Below are 23,797 nucleotides of genomic sequence, written 5' to 3'. Positions count from 1 at the left end.
ACAGGCCCCACAGCACCCTCGCCCACTTTAATTAGTGGAAATACACACCTCAGGGACGGATCGCCCATCTCTATACTCCTCCTCTCTCTCCTCCTACTCTTCATCTTTCTCTTCCAATTCGTCTTGTCTTCCCTCGCTGCGATTCCCTAGCCATTAGCGCCATGAGCTGTTGTCCTCAGAGCTGCTTGACACTACTCTTCAGTAAGCTGTAGTCTCTCTCTCTCTCTTTCTCTCGCTCTCTCTCTCTCTCTCTCCCTATCTCTCTCTCTTACTCTCTCTCTCTCTATCTCTCTCTCTCTATCTCTCTCTCTCTCTCTCTTACTCTCTCTCTCTCTCCCTATCTCTCTCTCTCTCTCTCTCTCTCTCTCTTCTCTGTCTTACTCTCTCTCTCTCTCTATCTCTCTCTCTCTCTATCTCTCTCTCTCTCTCTCTCTCTCTCTCTCCTTTATTTGACCTTCCTCAAGCATTCTCGCAGTAGATAGATTACTCACAGGGTAGTGTGGTGTAAGGGGATGCAATGATTAGGCCAGAAACTCACACATGTACAAAAACATGAATGACAATGTCTGGCCAATGAAAAACTATACTTCATAGCTTCTTTGCCACCAAAAACATGGAATGCTTACAAAGCATGTTTATCCTGGTTTTTCCAACAACACTGTTAGCTACCCGTGCTCAGAGCCTTATCCATTTGGTTGGATGACATAATGACAAATCTTTTTGCTGCCACTGCATTCTGCCTTATTTCAAAGCCAAAAACAATCAAATAGGTTCAGTTCACTTACATGGTCGCCAAATAAATGAAAGCAGAGCATGATTTTCAATTTGTCATTCAATAAATGTCAAACCATCAATCTTATAACAGTTGCTAAACTTTAAAGGCCATTGCTGACTAGGAGAAGAACTGGCTAGCACTAGCTTGGCCTGCTACCAGTTCTGCTCAACTCAGACCAGGTTTGATTGGGGTAACGGCTATGCTAACAGATTTAGATGATAATGACTCAAATCTGAGGAAGCAAAGAGTTGGAGTTACAGAAAGGCAAAATTAAACCTGTTCCATGCTATTTGGATCTGTAGCCTCCTAGTTAGGTCACAGTCTTGCACCTCTCTCCAAATTAGCAGCATTAGCTGCTATTATTTAGTTTAGATGGGAGGCTACAGATCCAAACAGTGCAATACTGGTTTGATTCTGACTAACTAGTACTCTGATATAAGTGTAGATGATAAAAACTCATATCTGAGAGAGTGACTGTTGTTTGAGTGACCGAAAGCCAAAATCAGTCATGTTCTGTGGTGATTTGAGCTGGGCTATGCTATTGATAGCTCAGTTAGCAGAGTGAAAGTGCCACTCAGCACAGTACAGGCTTAATTTCAGCTAAGTGATGTTCAAATAACACACATTTAGTGAAGTTCAGTACTGCGGAAGAAACAACAAGGAAATCCCATTTGGCATAGACATGTACTCCTTTAGCCATTCTTACTGTGCTATGCTGTCAGTTGTTATAGGAAGTAGACTGGCCAGTAAACAAGGCCAGCAATTATGTACTGTGTTTAAAATTTTGTTTTTCATACTTTGCTTATGATAGCTACAATGAAGTAGTTTGGTAGTTGTCAACCTCTCTGTAGTGATGTCTTTGGGACTTAATGCTTCCCAGCTGGCTCCTTAACCTGCAACCAGGCCCTACCAGCATGACATTCTGACTACTTCAGTCACCACCACGACTATAAATGTGTCGAACAAAGGAGGAGTGTGTGCTGCTTTACTTGATGCAAAAATACATAGGAAGCAAAGTGTGTAGCCACTGAAGAGCTGTGAACAAGAATGGTTTGTATCATTCTGAAGAGGGATTTTTAGTCTTTTTTGTCCAGCCCATGCATAGATTAATGCCCACCATAGCGCCACCTGCTGCAGTGATCATAATGCAGCTTGCACTTGACAAATTTTGAATGCAATGATGTCCAAAATCGAGTTTGTGAGGTTGCACAAGGCATGAGTCGACAGTCAACAGCATCAATAATGAAAAAGTTTGAAGTCAAACTGGCCTAAATCAAGTTTTATTGGCAACATGTTGCTACAAATGCTCTAGAATGTTCATATGATCCACATAGTCATTCTAACAGGTTAACATACACCACAGGGAATAATCTGGTGGTGATATAGCTTCCATTGTTTCATTTAAAAAGCATGATATAAGGGGCTCCCGAGTGGCACAACCGTCTAAGTGTTGGCCCTATCATCAGGAGATCGCGAGCTCGATCCCTGGTGATGCTACAGCCATCCGTATCCGGGAGTCCAAGAGAGCACAGTTGGCCTCGCTCTCTCTGGGTGGGTAGGATGGCCCCTCCTTCTCCCCCCATCACCCAACGCGATGCTAGTCAGCGCAGGTGTCTGTTAGCTGACGTAACAGATCTGGCTGTTGGCGCTTTCCTCCGAGCGCGTTCGGCTGTCCAGTGACGTTGCGTGAGCGGCAGTTCGAAAAGATGCGGTGGCTGGCTCCACAGGTCTCGGAGGAAGCCTGTGTTAGCCTTTGTCCTCCTCGCGTTGGTAGTAACGTGTGACGGGGGGAGTCCTAACTAGTGGGTGAAATTGGAAACGACTAAATTGGGGAGAAAATTGGGTAAAAATCAAAAAAAAAAAAAGCATTATATAATGCTCCATGAGGTAAACCCCTTTAAAGCCAAGGCTTATTACATACTAAGACTTATTATTCAGTAACTACAGGGACTTTTAAGGGGTTAATATCATCCACGCAGTCATTCTGACAGATTGCAATAGACTATGGAAAGTGTAGGTGGCGATGTAGTGTCTATTGTTCCATTTATGAGTACTCTAATGTCCAATAATGTTCATATGATCCCCACAGTCATTCTGACAGATTGTAATACACTACAGGAAGTGTAGGGGCGTTTTTGTTTCACTGCACTATAAGAGAAGAAACCACTTATTACACAAACAGTATTTTGAATGCTGGTGGCAGCAAAAAGAGATGAATTAAAAAAGGCAGAATGATTAGATTAGTCAATTTATTGAATAATAGTCAGTTAATCATACTGATTATGTACATATTTAAGGCAATAAAACATTTAGCTTCATTTAATATCAGCTCAGAAATTCTTCACAAACTGTCGTCCAGCTTATCTTAAGGATTTTGCAGTCCTCTGACTGCCCTCTTGTTGCAAATTTGAAGCCACCTATTATGGGTTTGTGATCAGGGTTTAATACAGTACAGTAATAGTAAGACTGATTTTTTTTTAATCTGCCTGTTTTCTGCCTGACACATCCAGTGTGCAGTAACCTGTAGCCTTGAATCCTTTGTAGAAATCATATCAAATTTGACTGATATGCCCTCAGACCTGCTCTAGATCAATCAATTTTCTTCTAGCTTCTTTAGAAACTCATCTGTTATCCTCAGCAGGGCGAAGACTGTTTCCCTTTGTGGGTATCGCAAAAAAGTACTGCACAACAGTGGATTAGTGTTTATGCAAGCTATGCAAACTTTCAACCATGTGAACTTTAGTGTTTCACAGGCAGTCTGAGAGGGAGCGAGGGCACAAGTGTGTGAGTGTGTGTTATAACAGGTCCCGTTGTAATGAATAATGCATACTGTGTTGTTTGTTTGTGCACAGTGTTTTGGGGAGGTTTAAAGTGCTGCTGCAGCTCTTATCGTTAATATTAAAGCTTCACCAGAGATCCAATAAAACACAAACATTACATACAAAATAACACACACTTTACAGCACATGCACTACAGACAAATCAACACATGCATTCCAAAAACAATACGCAGTACAGAAAAATTAACATGCACTACAAAGAATACAGACATAACAGCACATGCACACAGACAAAACACACACACACACACACACACATACATACACACAAACACCTAAACACACACACAGACTATAAAACTACTTCTCAGCTCTGTCAACATACCAACACTATTAACCCTCACCACAGTTCACTCCAGATTTATTTTCCACCTCTTCTGCAGACGCAGTACTACTGTAGGCCAGACCTACATGTGATGTCAATAAAAATGCTCTCTCTCTATTTCTCTCTCTCTCTCTCTCTCTCTATCTATCTATCTATCTATCTATCCATCTATCTATCTCTCTCTCTCTCTCTCTCTCTCTCTCTCTCTCTCTCTCTCTCTCTCTCTCACTGTCACACTCACACACACACATGCTACCTTTTGCTTGGCCAGAGAGACATCACAGCAGCTTCAGAAAGGTCACATAGCTCTGACCACAAAAGAAATCTGATCTGTCAGTCCAATTTCTGCTCAGGGAAAAGACAGCAGGACACAAAAAACACAATAAGGAAAAAACTAAATAAAATGCAAAAGAACAAAACCAAACCAAAAACCCAAAAACAACAACAGCAACACAGACAATAACACAAATTAAACAGATGCAAGGAATAAAAACAAAAAAAAAGTTCAAACAATGCAAAAAAAAGTAAACGTTTGCAAAGAAAAAAAGAAAAAATGCTGCAGGGTGTTTTACCTCTCAGGTCAAAGTGCTGACAGGATGATACACTGGCACTCCAAACAAAACAGTCTCACTTTATATTAAAATAATAATTCTGCTCTGCCAAGAGTCTGAGTCAAACAGCCGTGTGTGTGTGTGTGTGGTCAGTACTGGTTGGGTGACTGCAGAGTGTGTGCCAGAGACAAATAGAGAACAGCAGTGCCAAATACAACGCCAAATAAAAGAGAGATAGAGATAGAGAGAGAGAGAGAGAGAGAGAGCGAGAGAGAGAGTGAGAGAGAGAGGGAGAGAGAGAGAGAAAGAGAGAGAGATTTTATTGCCAGTTAACTAAACTGTCATTAACAATACTTTAACAAACTCTCCTCTTATCTCTCTCTCTCTCTCTTTCTCTCTCTCACACACACACACACACACACAAACACACACTCTCTCTCTCTCTGTATTGGTCTCATTTGCACTAAAACATTTTTCCAACATTTTTCATCACCAAGACACCTTTCTGAATCTGAGCACCGCCTCCATTTATCCTCTCAGCCAATCAGCGCACAGTGTGGACACACAGCTAGCTGATCAGAACATAGCTCTGTAAACACCAATTACTTAAGTGCCTGAGTTACCGTTACTCTCTCACAGGAGAAAATGAATAGTGGATGATTGAGGGATGAAGGCAAGAAGGGATGAATGAGAGAAAGAGAGGATAGATATATGTTTGGCTAAAAGGATGTGAATGAGAAGGTATGAAAGGAGAAAGGGATGGAGAGATATGTGATGAATGGGTGTATGGATAAGGGAGGAAGGGGATGGATGGATAAAAGATGGAGGTACGGAGGAGCAAGAGAATAGGATGGAGAAAGGAAAGGGGGGAGGGAGGGATGGATGAGGAATGGAGGGGTGGATGAAAGAAATAGAGAACAGATGGAGAGAAGGAAGAAGAAGGGAATGGAGAGATGGATGAGACAAAAAGAGATGAAAGGTTGGAAGAGACTAAGGGGGCAGGAGGGTGGGATGGATGGACAAAAGATAGAGGGGATAGAGGGGTGGATGAAGATAGCAAAGGAGGTAAGGATGCATAAAAGAAAGAGAGGATGGAGGGATGGGAAAGGTGTAATGGGGGAGAGACACAGCAGTTGCTATGGAAACCCCAGTCGATGCTCCCGTCACGCTGCCCAAACACCGTATGCTCAGAGAAAGAAAGAAGGAAAGAAAGAAAGAAAGAAAGAAAGAATGGAGGACAGAGAGACGCAGGAAAGTCTCTGGGAATGAGAGTGAAAAAGAAAAATGGAGAAAGAAGAGAAGAGAAAAGAAGACAAGACAAGAGAAGAGAAGAGGAGAAAAACAGATAAGAGCAGAAGAGAAGAGAAGAGAAGAGAAGAGAAGTTGTATCATATGGTGGCCATGAATATGAGGCACAGGTGACACTGTGGTTCCTTTAGGTTCCTACATTATAAACTCAACTACGAGTCAAACATCTTCATGACCTCCACAGCCACAACCTGAACACAACTGAGCCATTCTGGACCACAGAGTATGAACCACCTCCACCTCCATCATTCTTTATCCTAAGTTCTAGAGGCTTCTCTCCAGGATCAGTGCTACAGTACGTTACAGACACCTCAGCAGTGGCAGCAGGAGAGCAGTAAGTGTTCTGAAGGCAAGTAGTAAGAAAATGAGAATCTCTCTCTCCTTCTCTGTATCTCTCTCCTTTTTCTCTCCTTCCCCCTCACTCCATATTGTGCTATTTTCATCTTCCATATTCCTTCTCTCAGTCAGCCTTTCCTGTCTCAGTCTCTCCTCTTTCTCTCCTGGCTAGCCTCATCCTTTTCTTTCTCCTCTCTCTCCTTCTTTGTCCCTTTGGTCTAATGAAATCATAGCTCAGCTGCACACTAATGACCCTGTCTCTCTCTCTCCCTCTCTCTCTCTCCCTCTCTCTCTCTCTGTCCTACAGTCTTTATCTTTGTATAAAGCCCTCAACCTCAGGAAAGACCAAACAGCAGACACTCACCACAGTGAACACCAGCTTCACTTCTACATACAGGTTTCAGAGTGAAAAATAGGACCATTTTTTTTTTCAAAAATACCAATATTAAGGAGCTAAAAATTCTGATAACCATGAAAAATTAAACAGATGTCATGATATGAAGATGGTGATTCAACTGCTCTGATTTTGGAATATTACCATCATTTACATAAAGCCAATATAAGTATAATGGTGTTTAATATTTGATTTGGTTTTACTGAAATGAGACACTTCTTGAAAATAAATGTGCTTAGAATATAACACTTGTTTTCATATATATTCCAGCATATATTCCGGTGCTGTGTAAATAGCTCCTCTAGGTACACTCAGTGTATTCAGTATATTCTTAAAAATGATTCTGAATCATACCAAAATAATTGAATCAAATTCAGGTGAGGTAAAATCTGAGACTTCTTGATTCACTGAATCGATTCCTAAAGAAATCTAATTTAATGAGATTGTTCATAGACTTACACTCTATTACACTCTATGCTTTTATCTTAGAGATTTCTGCTGATGTAGATAAACCCATCTGGCTGATTTTATTGGTCAAACAATATATTGTCCAGGCCTTGTCAGATTTCACACTGAACCGAACCAAATCAAACCAGTCCCTGCGCTAATATGTACATTGCCTGTATATTACTTGTCCATATATAGTCTGCTCTTATTGTTGTGTACTGTGTATACTGTGTATACTGTGTATATTATACATTGTGTATTGTCTGTAGTTATTTCTACATTCTTTGTATGTGGCATTTAATACTAGAGAGAAACCAACAGCTGGAACCAAATTCCTTGTGTATGTGTGTCAACATACTTGGCCAGTAAATCTGATTCTGATTGTGATTGTGAACAGAGCTTTAATCGAGCCTGAGAATTTGACCTAATGTGATAAAACTCCACAATCCTAATGACAGCAGCTTCGCAACAGCGACAACCGCTATCAAATCATCATAAAACCAGCAAGATGAAGCATGATTCATCTCGTCATATCATTTAAAAGACAAAATTCTTGGTTTACTGTTATCTTCCATCAAAATATAATGACTTTCGCTTTGCCTCTAAAATGTCTTGTGATTTTTGATGACATCATTGTGCACCAGCTGGCAGGAAATGTAACATTAGCCAATAATATTGTGTGTTTAATGTGGGAGATGGACTGTGAGGACCCTTAAAGTGAAATTTTGAACCCGGCCCAAATAGTTCAGACAGTCAGCTCAAACAACCAGCAGGGGTCAGGGGTCTAAAGGTCACGGGATGAAACAGTTACTCACAGGGCACGGTGCGGAGGTACAGATTGTCACGGATGATCTGCTGGAGCTCGTGGTCCAGAGATCCTTTCTGAAAGCGAAGATTGAGGTAGCGCCTTAGATCCTTATCCACAACACCTCCTGAAACAGAACAACACGAAACACATGCACTTAAATTCCTTCCTTAGGACCACAATTTCAAATAAATAAGGATTCTCTTTCATTTTTTTGGATGATTTTTATTTTATATCAAAATATATTATTTTTTAAAAATGTATTACATCATTACATTTATCATTCTCCTCAATCACTTTAAACTGTGGCCCCACAGGAAAAAAAAAACAAACTATTAAATATTCAGACCTCAGTTATTTGTACTGTAGTATAAAATGCAATGTTCAATCATTTATTTTAATAAAATAATTAAGGTATAGAGTCACCAAAACAGAAGGATTTAGACTAATGTCCAAGTCAGTAAAACGTCTGAAATGTGTTTTAAACTCTAACTTTAAATCAACTGGTAGAATCGCTAAAATCGGTAGAGTGAATCATATAGGTAAAAAAAAATAAGACCACAGATGATGCAATGATGTCAATGTCAACATTGAGCGCAAATCTGTAGAACTCTGCATTTAGATGGACATGGAATTCCTTAATTCTGTTGAATTACTTCAATTCCAAGAAGTTGCAAAGCTGAAACTATATGACCCTAAAAATATACATAGTATTATAACAGAGTCCAAAATATTATCAAACTCCACTGTTGTCAAGCCATGTAAAAGCAAAGGACTGCAGTACAAGTGACAAACAGGTTTTTATCTTAAATGTGACTTAAGCATGACAGGCAATATGCTAAAATCTAACGTTAGCTCAGTAAGTTAAGGTCAGCATTTCTAACGGTCCACTTGCTCAGATATGTCCTCATCCTCCTCAGGTACATGATGCTGTAATTCCAACAATTTCATGCATAAGGATTATATTCAGATAGAGATTATCCATATAAAAATGCAGTTGTAAATGCAATTAAGACTTCTTTACAACAGATTTAAACCTGATCACTCAAACCCCTTTAGGAAGTCTTTTGCCAGATGTTATGCAAGTTTAAAAGCTTCATTTTACCACCAAAACCCCTCCCAATACTGTGACGTCCCCAGCCAGGGCCAGAGTGGGACTCACTTTCAGGCCGAGAGTTACATGATGCAGACCAGCCCACTGCAAACTACACTGGGGTGCACGACTCTGGTCCTGTCCAGCACAGTTTGGTAACTCCCCTACTCAAACACATGTACTACAACTGGAAATCAACAGATGAGTGTATTCAGGTGTGCTTGAGCAGGTAAATCACCATATTATGCTCCAGGACCCCTGTTCTATAAACACATACAACACTGCCATTGTGTGAAATGTCATTTTTTAAAATATGTTCTTTTTTTCATTTACATTTTTTAGTTATTTAATATTTATATGCTACACCAAGATAACCAAGTTGGCTAGCTAGTGATAAAATGAAAACTGGAGAAAGATTTTATACTTAATGTGACATAAGCTTGACAGTCAGTATGCTAAGTTAAGGTTAGCAATTCTAACTGCCTACTTGCTTGAATATGTCCTCATCCTCCTTAAGCGGCTTTTTCACTCTTGTCATCTTGGCACCACCTTGGTTTTTTCAGTTCCTGCCACTACTATTCACTATACGAGACTCAGTAAATATCAGGGCTGCACCACTTGAGGTGGGGGCTGCTCATTTAACCCCTAAATTATTACGGCTATCCACTTGAATGTAACATAGTTCGTCTGAGCATTCTCGTGCTTATATGCATGAGTTCTGCATATGGGGAAAGGACTACAAAATATCCATGATATCACTTAGGCCTTCTCTCTACATTACATTAGAAATGGATTTGACTTCCAAGTGTAAAATGAAACAGTCAGGTGTAAAGAAGGGTCAATAGTCTCGTGTAATAAAAGTAATCCAGTCTTTTACTTAAAGACAAACTAGTGCACTCTAAAGTACCTCTGTGTATTCTCTTTTAAGCCAGCGCTGAAGCAATAAAAGACTACTGAGAACTAAATTCTTGTCACATATAGGTGCTTATATTACATATTATTACTACATATAAGAATTTTCATACAAATAATACATATGGATCATATATGGAAACTATTGTATTTACGAATAGGTATTTACATATATATATATATATATATATATATATATATATGGGGCATATTATCATTACATATAGGCATTTATATATATAATATGCCCTAAACTCTTTCTTTCTTATATACAAATATGTACAGTCACAGATCATATATTATTATTACATGTATTACATCTGTGGAAAGACATGTCTTTCATATTTATTACTGCGCACACACACAGGCTGGGATGAATGGAGAGGGGGTGCTTCTTGAGAAAATTGCTATGTCAGCAACTCAGAGAGAGAGAGAGAGAGAGAGAGAGAGAGAGAGATACAGAGAGAGAGAGAGAGAGAGAGAGATACAGAAAGACATAATAAACATTCCCTTGAAATTCGTGAGATTAATTTAAAATCAGTAAAATGAAATAAAATCAAAATTAGGCATGCTGTATAACATGAATAAGAATGGGAAGCCACCACTTAACATAATGCAAGGGACCAAAGGACATCAGAGAGAGAGAGAGAGAGAAAGAGAGAGAGAGAGAGAGGAAAAGAGAGAGAGAGAGAGAGAGAAATTAGAGAGAGAAAAAGGAAGATGGGTGACAGAAAGAGAAGAGAGGGAGGAGAGAGAAAGAGAAAGAGAGAAGAGAGAGAGAGAGACTGATTCTGGTTCCATTATGCATTTGTACATATGCGTATGATCAGCTGAAACACGAGCCTGTCTGTACCGTACACATTAACTCACATGCAGCACTGAACGAATGACTCAAAGAGCAGCGCAGTGAGACGGTCATGTCACGCGCACACACAGATTAGCGGAGATGATGCTGTGTGTGAGAGGAAGCCGCTTCCAGAATAACCTACTTTTGAGAAGCCACACTCACACACATGCACACATGCCTGAAGGTGTTGTTCACAGCGCTCCATACAAACACATCTGAACAAAACATACACGCTCACACGGCGCCATAAACAAACTCATTAAGAATCAAAGCACACATGCACGTTTAGAATGGAACAGCTAAGACACACACACACACACACACACACACACACACGTATGTGCTGTGCACAAGTCAGAGATCACCCTTCATTTATTTACATTCCAGTCAAAATGGCCATTAAGTACAAAATATTCTGCAAAAAAAGCAGAATATAATTAAATTTTTCAGTATTTAGTGTGTCCACTCTCCCATTCCTTTCAGGAGACTTGCCCTTAGATTTTCAAAGAAATCTGTAGGGATGTTTTTCCACGCCTCCAAAGTTCAGTCTTAGAAGTTGGTTGCATTTTCTGCTTCTCACAAACCCAAAACACATCCGAAGATTCTCTGTAATCCCAAACAGATTCAGTGATGTTCTTGGCTCTGAGAACACCAGACGCTTCTTTGCCTGATTTGCAAATTTTGACAGCTACACATCCTTTCCGACTCATAGCATTAAGTTGTCTTCTCACAGTGGAAGGATGGACAAAAGGATGGATTTTTTTTGAAGCAGAAGTGGAGCTTGGTTTTGTCCTTACACTCAAAGAAGAAAGGTCTACCAGGTCTTGCACGGTTGTTAGGAGTCTCACTTTCTTTGTATCTTTTAATAATTGTTTTGAACTCCAGTTTTGACTTCCCCCTTCCGTAATGAATTATGTTCTATCCAATCTCCTGAAATGCATTTCCCAGTATCTCACTTTACACAGCAATGCATATGTGTAATATATATATATATATATATATATATATATATATATATATATATATAACCTTTATGAAGTCAAACACACAGATCAGAAACACAGTTGTGTGTACAGCATCCTTAAAGAAGACAAAAAAGGCACACTCTCTCACACACACACACACACACACACACACACACACACACACAGGAGTCAGGGTCGGGAGTAGAGGATTTGTCATAAAGTCATTAATGACACACACACAGACGCGCTCAGAGGAGACTTACAGGACGCTGTAGAGAGGCTCCTCGTTCACACAGCTCGACTGGACGTTGCGGACGCTGTGCGCGTGCATGCATACGTGTGTGTGTGGGTCTTTACGCTCTTGCGTGTGTGCATGTGTGCGTGTGTGTGTGAGCAGTTTTCCACAGGTATAAAGCCACAGTGTGCAGGTTCCTACAGCAGCCTTAACGGTACACTCACACTCTGCGTGCTGCAGAGCCACAGAGAGAGAGAGAGAGAGAGAGAGAGAGAGAGAGAGGGAGAGGGAGAGAGCATTAGGAGAAGAAACGCGCTTTGACAGTGGGGGACCTATCACAAAGAGCTTTCTCTCTCTCTCTCTCTCTCTCTCTCCCTCTCTCTCCCTCTCTGATATTATGAGGTTCTTCATCTCCCCCTATAGGCTGGTAAAGCAACTGCCGAGTGATTGAATGACAGGAGAGTCAGCTGGGAATATAATCTTGATTCTCTGCCATTCTGACTTTGCTAAGGACGTCTGGATCCACTGTGGAACTCAGCTGAAAGGATTCTCAACATAAGTGGTAGAATATAAAAATGAACAGGCAGCTGGTTGACACTGATGCTTCTTGAATGCTGATGCTTAAGTGCATAAATTTCTGCAAAATGCAGATATAAACAGACTCATTCAGAGTGGTTTGATTTGAAATGCTCTGTTCTAGAGAAACCTACAGAGTCAGAGCTGTTCACAGTGGTGGTGAAAGGAACCAGACATCTGAGGAGTTTAGCGTTATTTTATAAAATGGTTATGAGGACACTGCCTGATGATGAGACATTGTTTCAAATAGTTGCTAGAAGGTATTTACCTGTAATGTATTTGTCTACAGCTGTTCATGGTAGAGAGGTACATGCAGGGCACTGTGTGGCAAAATAGTCCCCCAAGGTTTTGGATAGTAAATCAAATGGCTGTATTATATGTTGTAGACACTGTGACCCCTGATTCCTGTCACCACCACCGTAAAGAAATCTGAGTCGGTAGGTTTCTCTACAATGGACCATTTCACATCAAACTATTCCGAATGACTTTGTTTACATCTCAACCACTGAATTGAATTTGAAAAATGGTGACATCAACATTCACATAATAAGGTCATATGCAAAAGTTTAGGCACCCATGATCAAATGATATAAATATACTTCTGCACATTTAAATGCACAATTACTGTTTATTTGCTGAATTTAACATATTTGGGGGAAAAAAGATTAAATTAAATAAATAGAAATTGGGTGCTAAAAAAGCAGAAAATGTTATATTTAGATATGTAGAGCATGTGTTAAGTTATTTTCATTAAACAAGCAGGGGGTGCACACAACTGTGTATGTATAGTATGATGAGTGATGCTTTTCCAGAATTAGGTGTGTTATTACTGTGAAAACAGAAAAAATAACTACCATTTTCAAAATGAATATGTTGTTCATGTACTTTTGTGAAGAGATTTGCTATCCGGATTCAGAACAGTTTCACTGTGAGACAAAACAGGGGAGGACTGATTAACCAGCTGCACCACACCTATAATATCTTATTTACTTGATGGCCACTTTATTAGAAACCCCTCTCTTCTTCGATTGAGGGAAAACGTATTTGCTAACAAGTGGCGTAAATGGACAACATATGACACCATAAGGGATAAATACACATGAATGCAAGGATATTGTATTTTTAAACATGATCATTTGATAAGAGTTTTATAACCATAGACAACCCCTTCCTCCCTTACAGTTAGAAACTGTAGCTCATCTGTTGATGCACAGATCGTGGTCCTCTAGCCCTTTATTAATGGTTACTAACCACTGAGCTGCTCTTAGCTGGATATTTTTGGGTGGCGGTCCACTTTCAACCTAGCAGTGACATGTGACGTGTAAAAACACCAGCAACACCTGATACCAGCACCACACACACTACCATGACCACCACCATGTCAGTGTTACTGCTGTGGTGAGAATGATCCACCACCTAAACGACATCTGGACAACAGTGGTCCTGTGGTCAGAAACTAACCAGTGATGAATGGAGTAGATAAACTGTGCAGCAACAGATAAGATACAGTCTGGAATTGTTGCCGATGAAGTGGACCTATAAAAGAGTTGGAGCTCATAAAGTGGCCAGTGAGTGGAAGTACAAGATAGATGTTTCTAATAAAGTGGCCAGTGAGTGGATGTACAAGGCAGGTGTTTCTAATAAAGTGGCCAGTGAGTGGATGTACAAGGCAGGTGTTTCTAATGAAGTGGCCAGTGAGTGGAAGTATATGGTAGGGTTTTCTAATACAAGGGCCAATGAGTGTATATCCCTCAGTAATGACACTGTGACCATCTGCAATTCATTACTTTATAAAGTAAGGTGTTGTGTGTGTGTGTGTGTGAGTGTGTGTGTGTGTGTGTGTGTGTGTAAAATTGAATGTCCTGTTAGTAGGGGTGATCAGTTCTTAGATGCATCGCGATGCAGACATGGACGATTCTGAAACAATTCACAAATGTCAAAAATCAATTTTCAAAATTTTAATTTATAACGTAACGTTGACGGAATGCTAAAGGCGTATAACTAAAACACAACCAGATAAGAGAGAAATACGACTGGCACCCTCTGCATTAAAAGCCAGGTTAGGTCAGGAGTCGACAACACAAATGTTAAGAACAGCCATTTTGAAGTCGCTTCTTATTCTCCAGCTTCTTATTCAACTTTTTTCATTCCATCTGAAATTCTGCCGGAGGTGCCAGAATGTAAATGCAGCACCATTTAAGGTGGAACTGGAAAATTCAAAAGAGAAGCTGACTTCATCTTCGCAACTTTTTAGTGTGTGTCAGTCTGTCATTGCAGATTTAACATACCAGGAAACCAACTGCGATGCTTATACATGTGAATAAGTCCATTCGTCTCCAAATGTTCGTCTTAAATCTCTCTCTTTGCCTTTTCGTTAGCTACTAGCTAAGTGTTGCTAGGTGACCTGCAGTCTGCATGCCAGGGGAAAAGGGACCTGGATAAGAGCCATACTATATGCAAGTTGTGTCACACTAAACCAAAATATTTTGGAAATGAGAAACATGAGAAACCAAATTACATGTTTCCACCCATTTTCCTTGCTGAAAACTTGTACTTGCTGCCAACCAAAGAACTATCAAGCAAGCGATGTCAAAGCTTTCACTCAACTCGGAAGTGAATTACAAACTCTATTGCAACTTTTATTGCCAAGGATTTGCATACTTTAGAGCCGAGATACAGCGTCCCGTCTCGAAGATATTTTACTGACAAAGCGACAACCCCAACTCTCTACAATGAGACCAAAACCAAACATGTGCTGCGTGGACATCTATTGCCACTGGATCGTATGTCACCGTAACTGCATTTTATCACAGATGAGTGGCAACCAGTGTCTCCAAACAAGAGCAGTGAATGAGAGCCTTCCAGTTCACTTGCCACATCACTTCCATTTGTTTTAATAAAAGATACTGGAAGTAAATTCATTATCATCATTACAAATAATTTGCTTTAAAAGTTTTTCTCACACAGTGAGAAAAAAGAAATTCTGTATAGAAAAAAAAGATTTATCGATAATTGTTTTATAATCGCATTGCAGCCCTGTGAAACAGAATCAAATTGAATCGTCAGGTGTCTAGAGATTCCCACCCCTATTAGTCATGCAAGAGTCCATCCCTCAATGATAATGTCATCTAGGTCAGGCCAGATACGCACACAGTGATGACCTTATAGCACGTGGTCAAGATAACCCGTTGTCCTACCATGTGACATCAGATAGAAGATAAAAGATGATTCAGGAGAATGTAGAAAAGAAGCTGCTCGCACACACACACACACACACACACACACTAATCCACTCCCACAGCCTTCTTTAGATACAAAACAACTCACACACACACTCGCATCCCCAGCTGCTGACACGTTTATTTCTACAATGAATGAATATTCAAAGAGTGCAGTATTCAACTAAAAGTGCAGTATCATGAATTTGCACCTTCACAACTCAGCAAACAAAAAATAAAAGACAACAAAAGAAAAAAAACACAGTTTGACTTCTGAAAAACGCTGCAGGATGTTGACACACACACACACACACACACACACATTCACATACACACACACACTGTGTTTTCTTTTGGCGGGGTTCCACTGAACAAATAGTGGACGGTTTGGCCAACAAATTACATCACAGTATTATTAACATTTCTGATGGTTCAGTCTATAACATGGTACAATGTATACAGTCGTACACAAATTCAGAACATCCCCAATTAACTTACATGTTTTGCTGACTTTGTGAGTGAAAATAACACATTCTCTACAGAGAACTAACCTAAATATGGCAATTTTTTCTGAAAATTTTAGTGCACAATTTCTATTTATTAACTAAACTTCACATATTAGAAAAACAAACATGAAATATTAAATGAGGCATGTACGTCTAATACATTGAATTCAGCACATAAACAGGGCATTGTATTAGGGCACTGAAATGTGCAGTAGTGTGTTCTCTGTAGAGGATCTGTTATTGTACTGAATTAGTTCAAACTGCGGTCCCACAGTAAAATAACTATTTTGAAGCCAATTAAGTATTCACATCTTAAATATTTACAAGTATTATATTACGGTCTATTAAAACACAAAGCATTAATTAAGATAATAATAAGCTAAATATATACAAAATCATCATTTATAGGGTCGTTTCTATTGGGAGGTGGCTGTCCCAGACCCTAACACCTAAATTTCAAATAATATTTATAGTTTTGTATTTATTTTAATTTGTACTTGAATTTAAATGCCTTTCTTATCTTAATATCTTTCTTATAGATAGATAGATAGATAGATAGATAGATACTTTATTGATCCCGAAGGAAATTTAGCAAAGTTATCTTAAATGCTTTACATTTATCATGTGGTCAACTAATGCTGTCCTAGATTTTCATGTCACTACTGAAACACAAAGAGTTTTAGTCCATAGACAGAGACTTATTTTAGCCACACCCCTGCAATTAGAGCAGGAAGTGAGACTGCATCCCTATCCCTCATGGCAGTGAGTAGTTAGACCCCATTGTTTGAAAGTAAATGTGTCCCAAAGTCTGAAACATTAAAGGCATAACATTAAGAACTGTCACTAAAAACCACATATATTCTGCAATTAGCTAAACTTTTTGTGTTTTAATGAAAATATTATGATTTTATGTGTGTACAACTGTTTAAAGCTGTGTTTGCTAGTCATGTACTGGCTCGCATTTTTTAGTTGTCACTACTGAAACATTTGGTACAGTTTTGGTATGAGATGTTTAATCATTCATTTCAATAAAATAAATCTTATTAAAGTACAAATATCTATATATCTATACACATACATATATGATCCACATATGACCCACATGACTGCTGAAACATCCCTGACTCGAGCTACCCTTAGCTTGTTTTGACCTGTTTGTGCCTTGCGTAATCTGTGCTAGTTTCTGGTATACCGGTAAAGTCGTTTTAACATCACAGTGTAGCTCAGTAGCGTAGCATTTTTACCTATTAAATCAAGCATCTTGCTGGCGATAAATTCTTGACTGGCACATTTAACTGATTAAATGCTGCACCCAGAGTAGTTGGTGTGCATGTATGACCATGTTGGTCATAGTAAAATGGATCAGCATGTGGAACTAGAGCTTTCTTTGCGCTACTGTGTTTCCTATCACTGTATAAAAGAAGCTCCATGCTGCCTTTATTGTTGGATGCACTGTGACAGTTTCAGACCAAGCTTGCACACACGTTCAGAATGCAGTTAGGATCAGTAAGCACTTTGTTGCATTGTTGTTTTATTTAATCAGAGAAAGGATAAAACATACATTTTCAGTCCCACTTCATATTAAATGTCTCTAATAACTGTGTAGTTACATGTGAACAACATGCAACAACAATGTAACTACTAATGATTTAGTCACTGTTACACATGTGTATCAACTTCAGTTTTGCCTTACGTAATTACACAAGTATATCTTAATAGTTATAACAGCCGATTCTCTCTCATATAATTACACAAGGGTAATAACACAAATGTAATTACATCTGTAATCAGACTGGAACAGCACTTTTTTAGAATTTTTTTTTCCAGCAGTAAAAGGAAGTATCTAATAATGTTCATTGAGACATTACTCACACTGTGTCTGTCAGCTTTCCTAACATTTAGCTAGCATTCATGTCGCAAGTGCTGTGACACTGTAACCAGTTTCAACTTTAAACCATTCTGTATGAATGTGACAGCATAGCAGATGTCTCTTTATCTTAAACTGTAACGTTTAAGACATTAATTAAATGTGTTGCATTTCCCCCAGAGCAGTATCTGTACTACCACATTATTACACAGTACGTACATACCAACTACACAGGAACTGTCCACTTATTTTAAAGTGTAACTTTAACACTACACCAGACAGTTCCTGTGTAGAAGATACACTTGTGTAATTACATGAGGGAAAACTGAAGTTGATACACATGTGTATTTACATAGGCTGTACTTCTTTAATCCACCTGTAACATTTACTAACTCATCAGTAGTTACAGTGTTGTTGCATATGGTATTCACATGTAACTACACAGTTATTAGAGACACAATATAAAGTGGGACCACATTTTCTTGTTCAGAAGCGTCATTTGTTTCACAAACTTACTAAAGATCTACAAATATATGGTTTTGCTACATCGTCTTCTTCACATATTAAATTATACTGCTAACAGAGAAGAGCAGATTCAATAGAGAAAAATAGCCACTTTTTGGATCAGCCTTAAAGACTTACACTACAGACCTGAAGCATTATGTAGCAGATCCCAACAAAAATCACTACAGCTTCTCGTTAGACTAAATGGGATTTTTACCAGTGTCTGTTAAGCTTGTTTAACCTAGCAGCAGTAGCTACGAAAAAACACAATTGACGGTGCCTGAATAGGGCAATTACCAAATTATCAAAACACTTCATCAATATTAAACACAGACTAAACAGTTACACACCTCTTATATCTTCCAGAAGCATGTTAGGGGTTTATGCACACATATACACACACACTGCACCCACAAATCTTACTAGCATAGTACAAGTGTTATTCATTGCTCTGAAGAGGCTGTGTGTGTGTGTGTGCTGCTAAGTGAACAGCTAGTAGACAGCTGCTTGGATAATTAGCCACTACTTAGATGTCTAGGCCAAAACCCTGTCAGTTCCAGAGGTCTATATTTATACTACTTGTCAGAATTTTCAAGACACCTTATCCTTTTTTTTCACTTTCTCACTGTTACTTGTCAATTAAGTACGAATCCTTTACGGTTTAGTTAGCATAAATGAGCTATGTGCTAATGCTTTGGGTATATTTAGCTTCACCACTCAGCCTTATGTTCATCAAAGTGTATGAAGAGAGGTTTGTCTAAGTAATGATTTAACGGCTGTTAAAAGCACGTATTGAAACTGTTTTGACTCAAATGTGGTTTATAGTGCTGTTGAGTGCTGATATCACAAAAAAGAGGACACAATGAGTGAACTTTGGCTGTGTTCCCAAGCTAGCCTTAGCTGGTCACTTACACCGATCAGGCATAACATTATGACCACCTCCTTGTTTCTACACTCATTGTCCATTTTATCAGCTCCACTTACTGTATAGGTGCACTTTGTAGTTCTACAGTTACAGACTGTAGTCCATCGGTTTCTCTGCATACTTTGTTAGCCCCCTTTTACCCTGTTCTTCAGTGGTCAGGACCCCCATGGACCCTCACAGAGCAGGTACTATTTGGGTGGTGGATCATTCTCAGCACTGCAGTAACACTGACGTGGTGGTGGTGTGTTAGTGTGTGTTGCGCTGGTATGAGTGGATCAGACACAGCAGTGCTGCTGGAGTTTTAAACACCTGAGTGTTACTGCTGGAGAGAGAATAGTCCACCAACCAAAAATATCCAGCTAACGGCGTCCTGTGGGCAGCGTCCTGTGACCACTGATGAAGGACTAGAGGATGACCAACACAAACTGTGCAGCAGCAGATGAGCTATCGTCTCTGACTTTACATCTACAAGGTGGACTGACAAGGTAGGAGTGTCTAATAGAGTGGACAGTGAACGGACAGTGTTTGAAAAAACTAGATAAAAAATAGGTAGTTGGTTTCCTCTACTTAAACCTGATTAGGCATTAATATTGTAATTTACTGTTACAGGAAATAAAAAGTATGCTCATTTGAAAAAAAAATAAAAATAAAACGCTGTGTCACCAACTTAGGCTTTTCTTAGTAGGCTTTGCATTATGTTTTTTCTGAAGGTGGAAAAATGTGAGGTGCACTGGACAGCCTTTTTTGGGAATTTTTTGGGGGGTTCACACTGCATTTTTTGACCATTGCTTCTCCCTGTTTCTAAGCAACAATAGCATCGTAAAAGTCAATTAGCTGTCCTAGCTAGCTGTCATTTCAACATGTACAGGAGGCACAAAGCTCTAGCACTCACCATTTAAAAAGTGATCTACTATTAACTAATGTAGTGCTGCTAGCAAAGATAAGCTAAAGTAAAAAAAAAAAATGCTTTTTGTTAAGGTCATGATCATTTCAAACTCTGAAATCATAAACCTGCCTCCTCAAGAACTATACGCTGATGTCAAGCCTGTACCAATAGAAGAACCTCTTTTGGTGCTATAGAGAACCATTTTTGACAAGGTTCTATTTAGAACCATATACACACATGATTTCACCATGCAGAGAACCATTTAAGCATGAAATGGTTCTATATAGAACTCAGGATCCTAAATAGAACCACTGCCTTTACTAAAGACAACCATCTTTTGTACTTGTCATTAAAGCTTTCCTCTTTCTGCTCAGTTATTATCACATTCACAATTATTGAGGTTAATAATTACAGCAGCATATTAGACTACGAAGCTCAGTGGAAATGAAAAAAAAAAACTGCCTTTATATTAAAATGAAATCTCTACACTGAATTTGTACGATTTGTCAAAATTGTACTGCAAATAAAAGACTGTTTGCAAAGCTTACATTCCACCTGCATGAAATCATCCTAACAAATTTACAACCAGGTAAAAAAAACACTAAATACACTCAAACTCTTCTCTCTCACTGTTTTCTCTGCACATCTGCTTCGCTTTCCTCTCCAAAACCATCTTGTGATCTCTCTGTATCTGTATCGCACTCTCTACCTCTCATTCACTGCATCCATTTGAAATCCATTCCTTTCACAAACTCACTGCTGCTTGAATCTTTCAGAGCTAATGGTCTCTCTCTCTCCTCTCTCAATAACTCTCCTCTTTCTCCGTTTCTCTTTCGCTTTCTCTCTCTCTAATTTTAAAACTCTCTCCACTCCTGACTAATCAACAAATCGATGCTCACCATTTCTCTCTTTCTCTCTCATAAACTCATTTGCAATTTTTTTCTTTCTTTCTGTCCTCTCTCTCTCTCTGCTCTCCCTCTCATTATTTCTCACCCATCTTTTTGTCTCTCCCTCTCTCCTCTTTATTTCTATCTCCTCTCTCCCTGTAGCTTTCTCTCTCTCCTCTCTCTCTTCTTTCTCCCTCATTATCTCTTCTCTATCTCACTCACTTTCTCCCTCTCTCCTTTTCTTTTCTCTCTCTCACTCACTTTGTCTCTCTCTTCCTTTTAGATCTCCCTCGACTCTTTAGCTCCTGACTAATCAACAAATCAACGCTCACCATTTTTCTCTCTCGCACACAGAATGCCCTCTCGCTCTTCCTTCTCTCTCTCTTTCTCCTTTCTCTGTCTTTTTCTTTCCTTTTTTCTCCATTCTTTGTCTCTCTCCTTTCTCTTTTTGCTCTCTCCTATTTCTCTCTTCCTCCCACTCTCGCCTGTCTGTCTCTCTCTTTCTCCTTTCTCTCTCACGTTCTCACTCCTCTCTGTCTCTCTTTCTCTCTCATGTTCTCACTCCTCTCTGTCTTTCTCCTTTCTCTCTCCCACCTCTCTCTCTCTTTTCTCTCTCGCTCCTTACTCTCTCTCTGTCTCTCCTTTACTTCTCTCTCTCTCTTTCTCTCTCTCCTTTACTCCTCTCTCTTTCCTTTTTTTATCGATTCTCTCTGTCTTTCTTCTCTCTCTCTCTCTCTCTCTCTCTCTCTCTCTCTCTCTCTCTCCCTGTCTCTCTCTCTCTCACGGTTCTGTTGTAGTAAAGTGTTCTGTCACTGGTGATTGCTCCAGTTCTTGACATGTTGAGAGTGGCTAGACACACACACACACACACACACACACACACACACACACACACAAATACCTCTCTCTCTTGGCTGCTGGAGCAGTTAATAGAAAGTGTCCATCAGGACTGTACTGCAGAAAAAGCTGCAGCAGGGCATGGCAGCATGTGTGTGTGTGTGTGTGTGTGTGTGTGAGGGACTAAAAGGACTCTACACACACGCTTCCCCTAAGAGAGTGCAGCTCCTGCCATTTCTGCACTTTTTTAAGAAAAAAAAGACACACACTTTAACAACTTAAAGGAACAGTTCCACAGCCCCACCCACCCCCACCCCAAATGTAGTTGATTAGCCAAGACATGTACAGTGTCTGAAGCTTCCCTTTTACACTGGAGCTGCAAGGCTAATGTAGCTAACAGGCAATGAAAGCTTACACCACACCAATTAGCACTGTGCTAACTGCAGACCTGAATCATCACACACTCAAGTTGTGAAGTTGTTAAAGGGGAATTTTACCCTAGTAAAACTTTAAGTCCTGCACAATTAAATGGTTAAAATGTAAACAAAGTTATTCAGAGTGGTTTGGTGTGAAATGCTCTGTTCTAAAGAAACTTGCAGAGTCAGAATTGTTCACAGAGGTGGTGATAGGAACCAGACGTCTGAAGAGTTTAATGGCTCTGAAAGCTCCCTCACAGAAAGAAATTACATGAAATGGTTTAAACAGTCTGATACCGGAAATATTGTTTTATTGTAGTTTTGAGAAGATTTTGGACTAAAACACATTTTTTAAATCTATTCATGGCAGAGAGGTACATGTAGGGTGTTGTGAGGCAAAATAGTCCCCAAAGAAATCATATTATTTCAGATTTTCCACTTTTTTTCATTATCAACATTAGCATATAAAACTCAGAAGACCCATGTTGACGCACTGGTGGTTTTGGATAGTAAATAAAATGGCTATACCTGTGTAGATGTTGTAGACACCCTGGTTCCTATCAACACTACTGTAAAGAAATCATAAAGATACGGTAAGTTTCTCTGCAATTTACTGTTTCACATCAAACCATTCCCTTAAAAGTATGGCATGCCCACTCCAGTTTAAGTATCTCGAGGGGTCTTGTTCACGAGTGATGGGAAGAGGGATCGTGAGGCTGGGACAGGCGGCAGCAGTAATGTGGTCACTGTACCGGACCGCTTCAACACTCTCTGTTTACCAGACAGTCTACATCCCAACCCGCACCTATGGTCATGAGCTTTGGGTAATGGTCGAAATGATTGAGATCATGGATACAAGCGGCGGAAATGAGCTTTCTTCACAGGATGGAGGGCTACACTCTATTTAATAGGATGAGGAGTTCGGTCATCCAGGAGGAGCTTAAAGTAGAGCCGTTACTCCTCCACATTGAGAGAAGCCAGTTGAGGTGGTTCGTGCATCTGATCAGGATGCCACCTATCCGCCTCCCGGTGGAGCTTTACCAGGCATGACCTACTGGGACGAGACCCCAAAGTCATCCTAGGACCCGCTAGAAGGATTATATCTCCAAGTTGGCTGGGAGACACTAGGGGTCCCCCAGAATGAGTTGGAGGAAGCTGCAGGGGACAGGGTCGTCTGGGATTCCCTGCTCTCCCAACTGCTACCGTGACCCTAGATGAATTAAGATGATTATGATAATGACGATGATGATGATGATGACGACATCAAACCATTCTGAATAAGCATATATTTACATTGTTAAAAAACAATGAAGTTCAAAAGGTAAAACATCAAATATTGTGT

The 23,797-nt window shown here is 39.6% G+C and overlaps 1 protein-coding gene across 1 annotated transcript in view; it reads right to left on the bottom strand.

The window, feature by feature from the left end:
- Window positions 1-23,797, bottom strand: part of magi2a (membrane associated guanylate kinase, WW and PDZ domain containing 2a) — a 312,951-nt gene that overhangs the window by 223,477 nt on the left and 65,677 nt on the right. The window contains exon 2 of the mRNA XM_036577226.1: window positions 7,792-7,908. Within this exon, the coding sequence (XP_036433119.1) occupies window positions 7,792-7,908 (117 nt within the window). The remainder of the gene's footprint in view (window positions 1-7,791; window positions 7,909-23,797) is intronic.

The sequence above is a fragment of the Colossoma macropomum genome, unplaced genomic scaffold (assembly GCF_904425465.1).
Source record: "Colossoma macropomum unplaced genomic scaffold, Colossoma_macropomum, whole genome shotgun sequence".
Classification (NCBI taxonomy): Eukaryota; Metazoa; Chordata; class Actinopteri; order Characiformes; family Serrasalmidae; genus Colossoma; species Colossoma macropomum.
The sequence above is the reverse complement of the archived record's forward strand: the minus strand, read 5'-3'. Positions and strand labels throughout refer to the sequence as shown.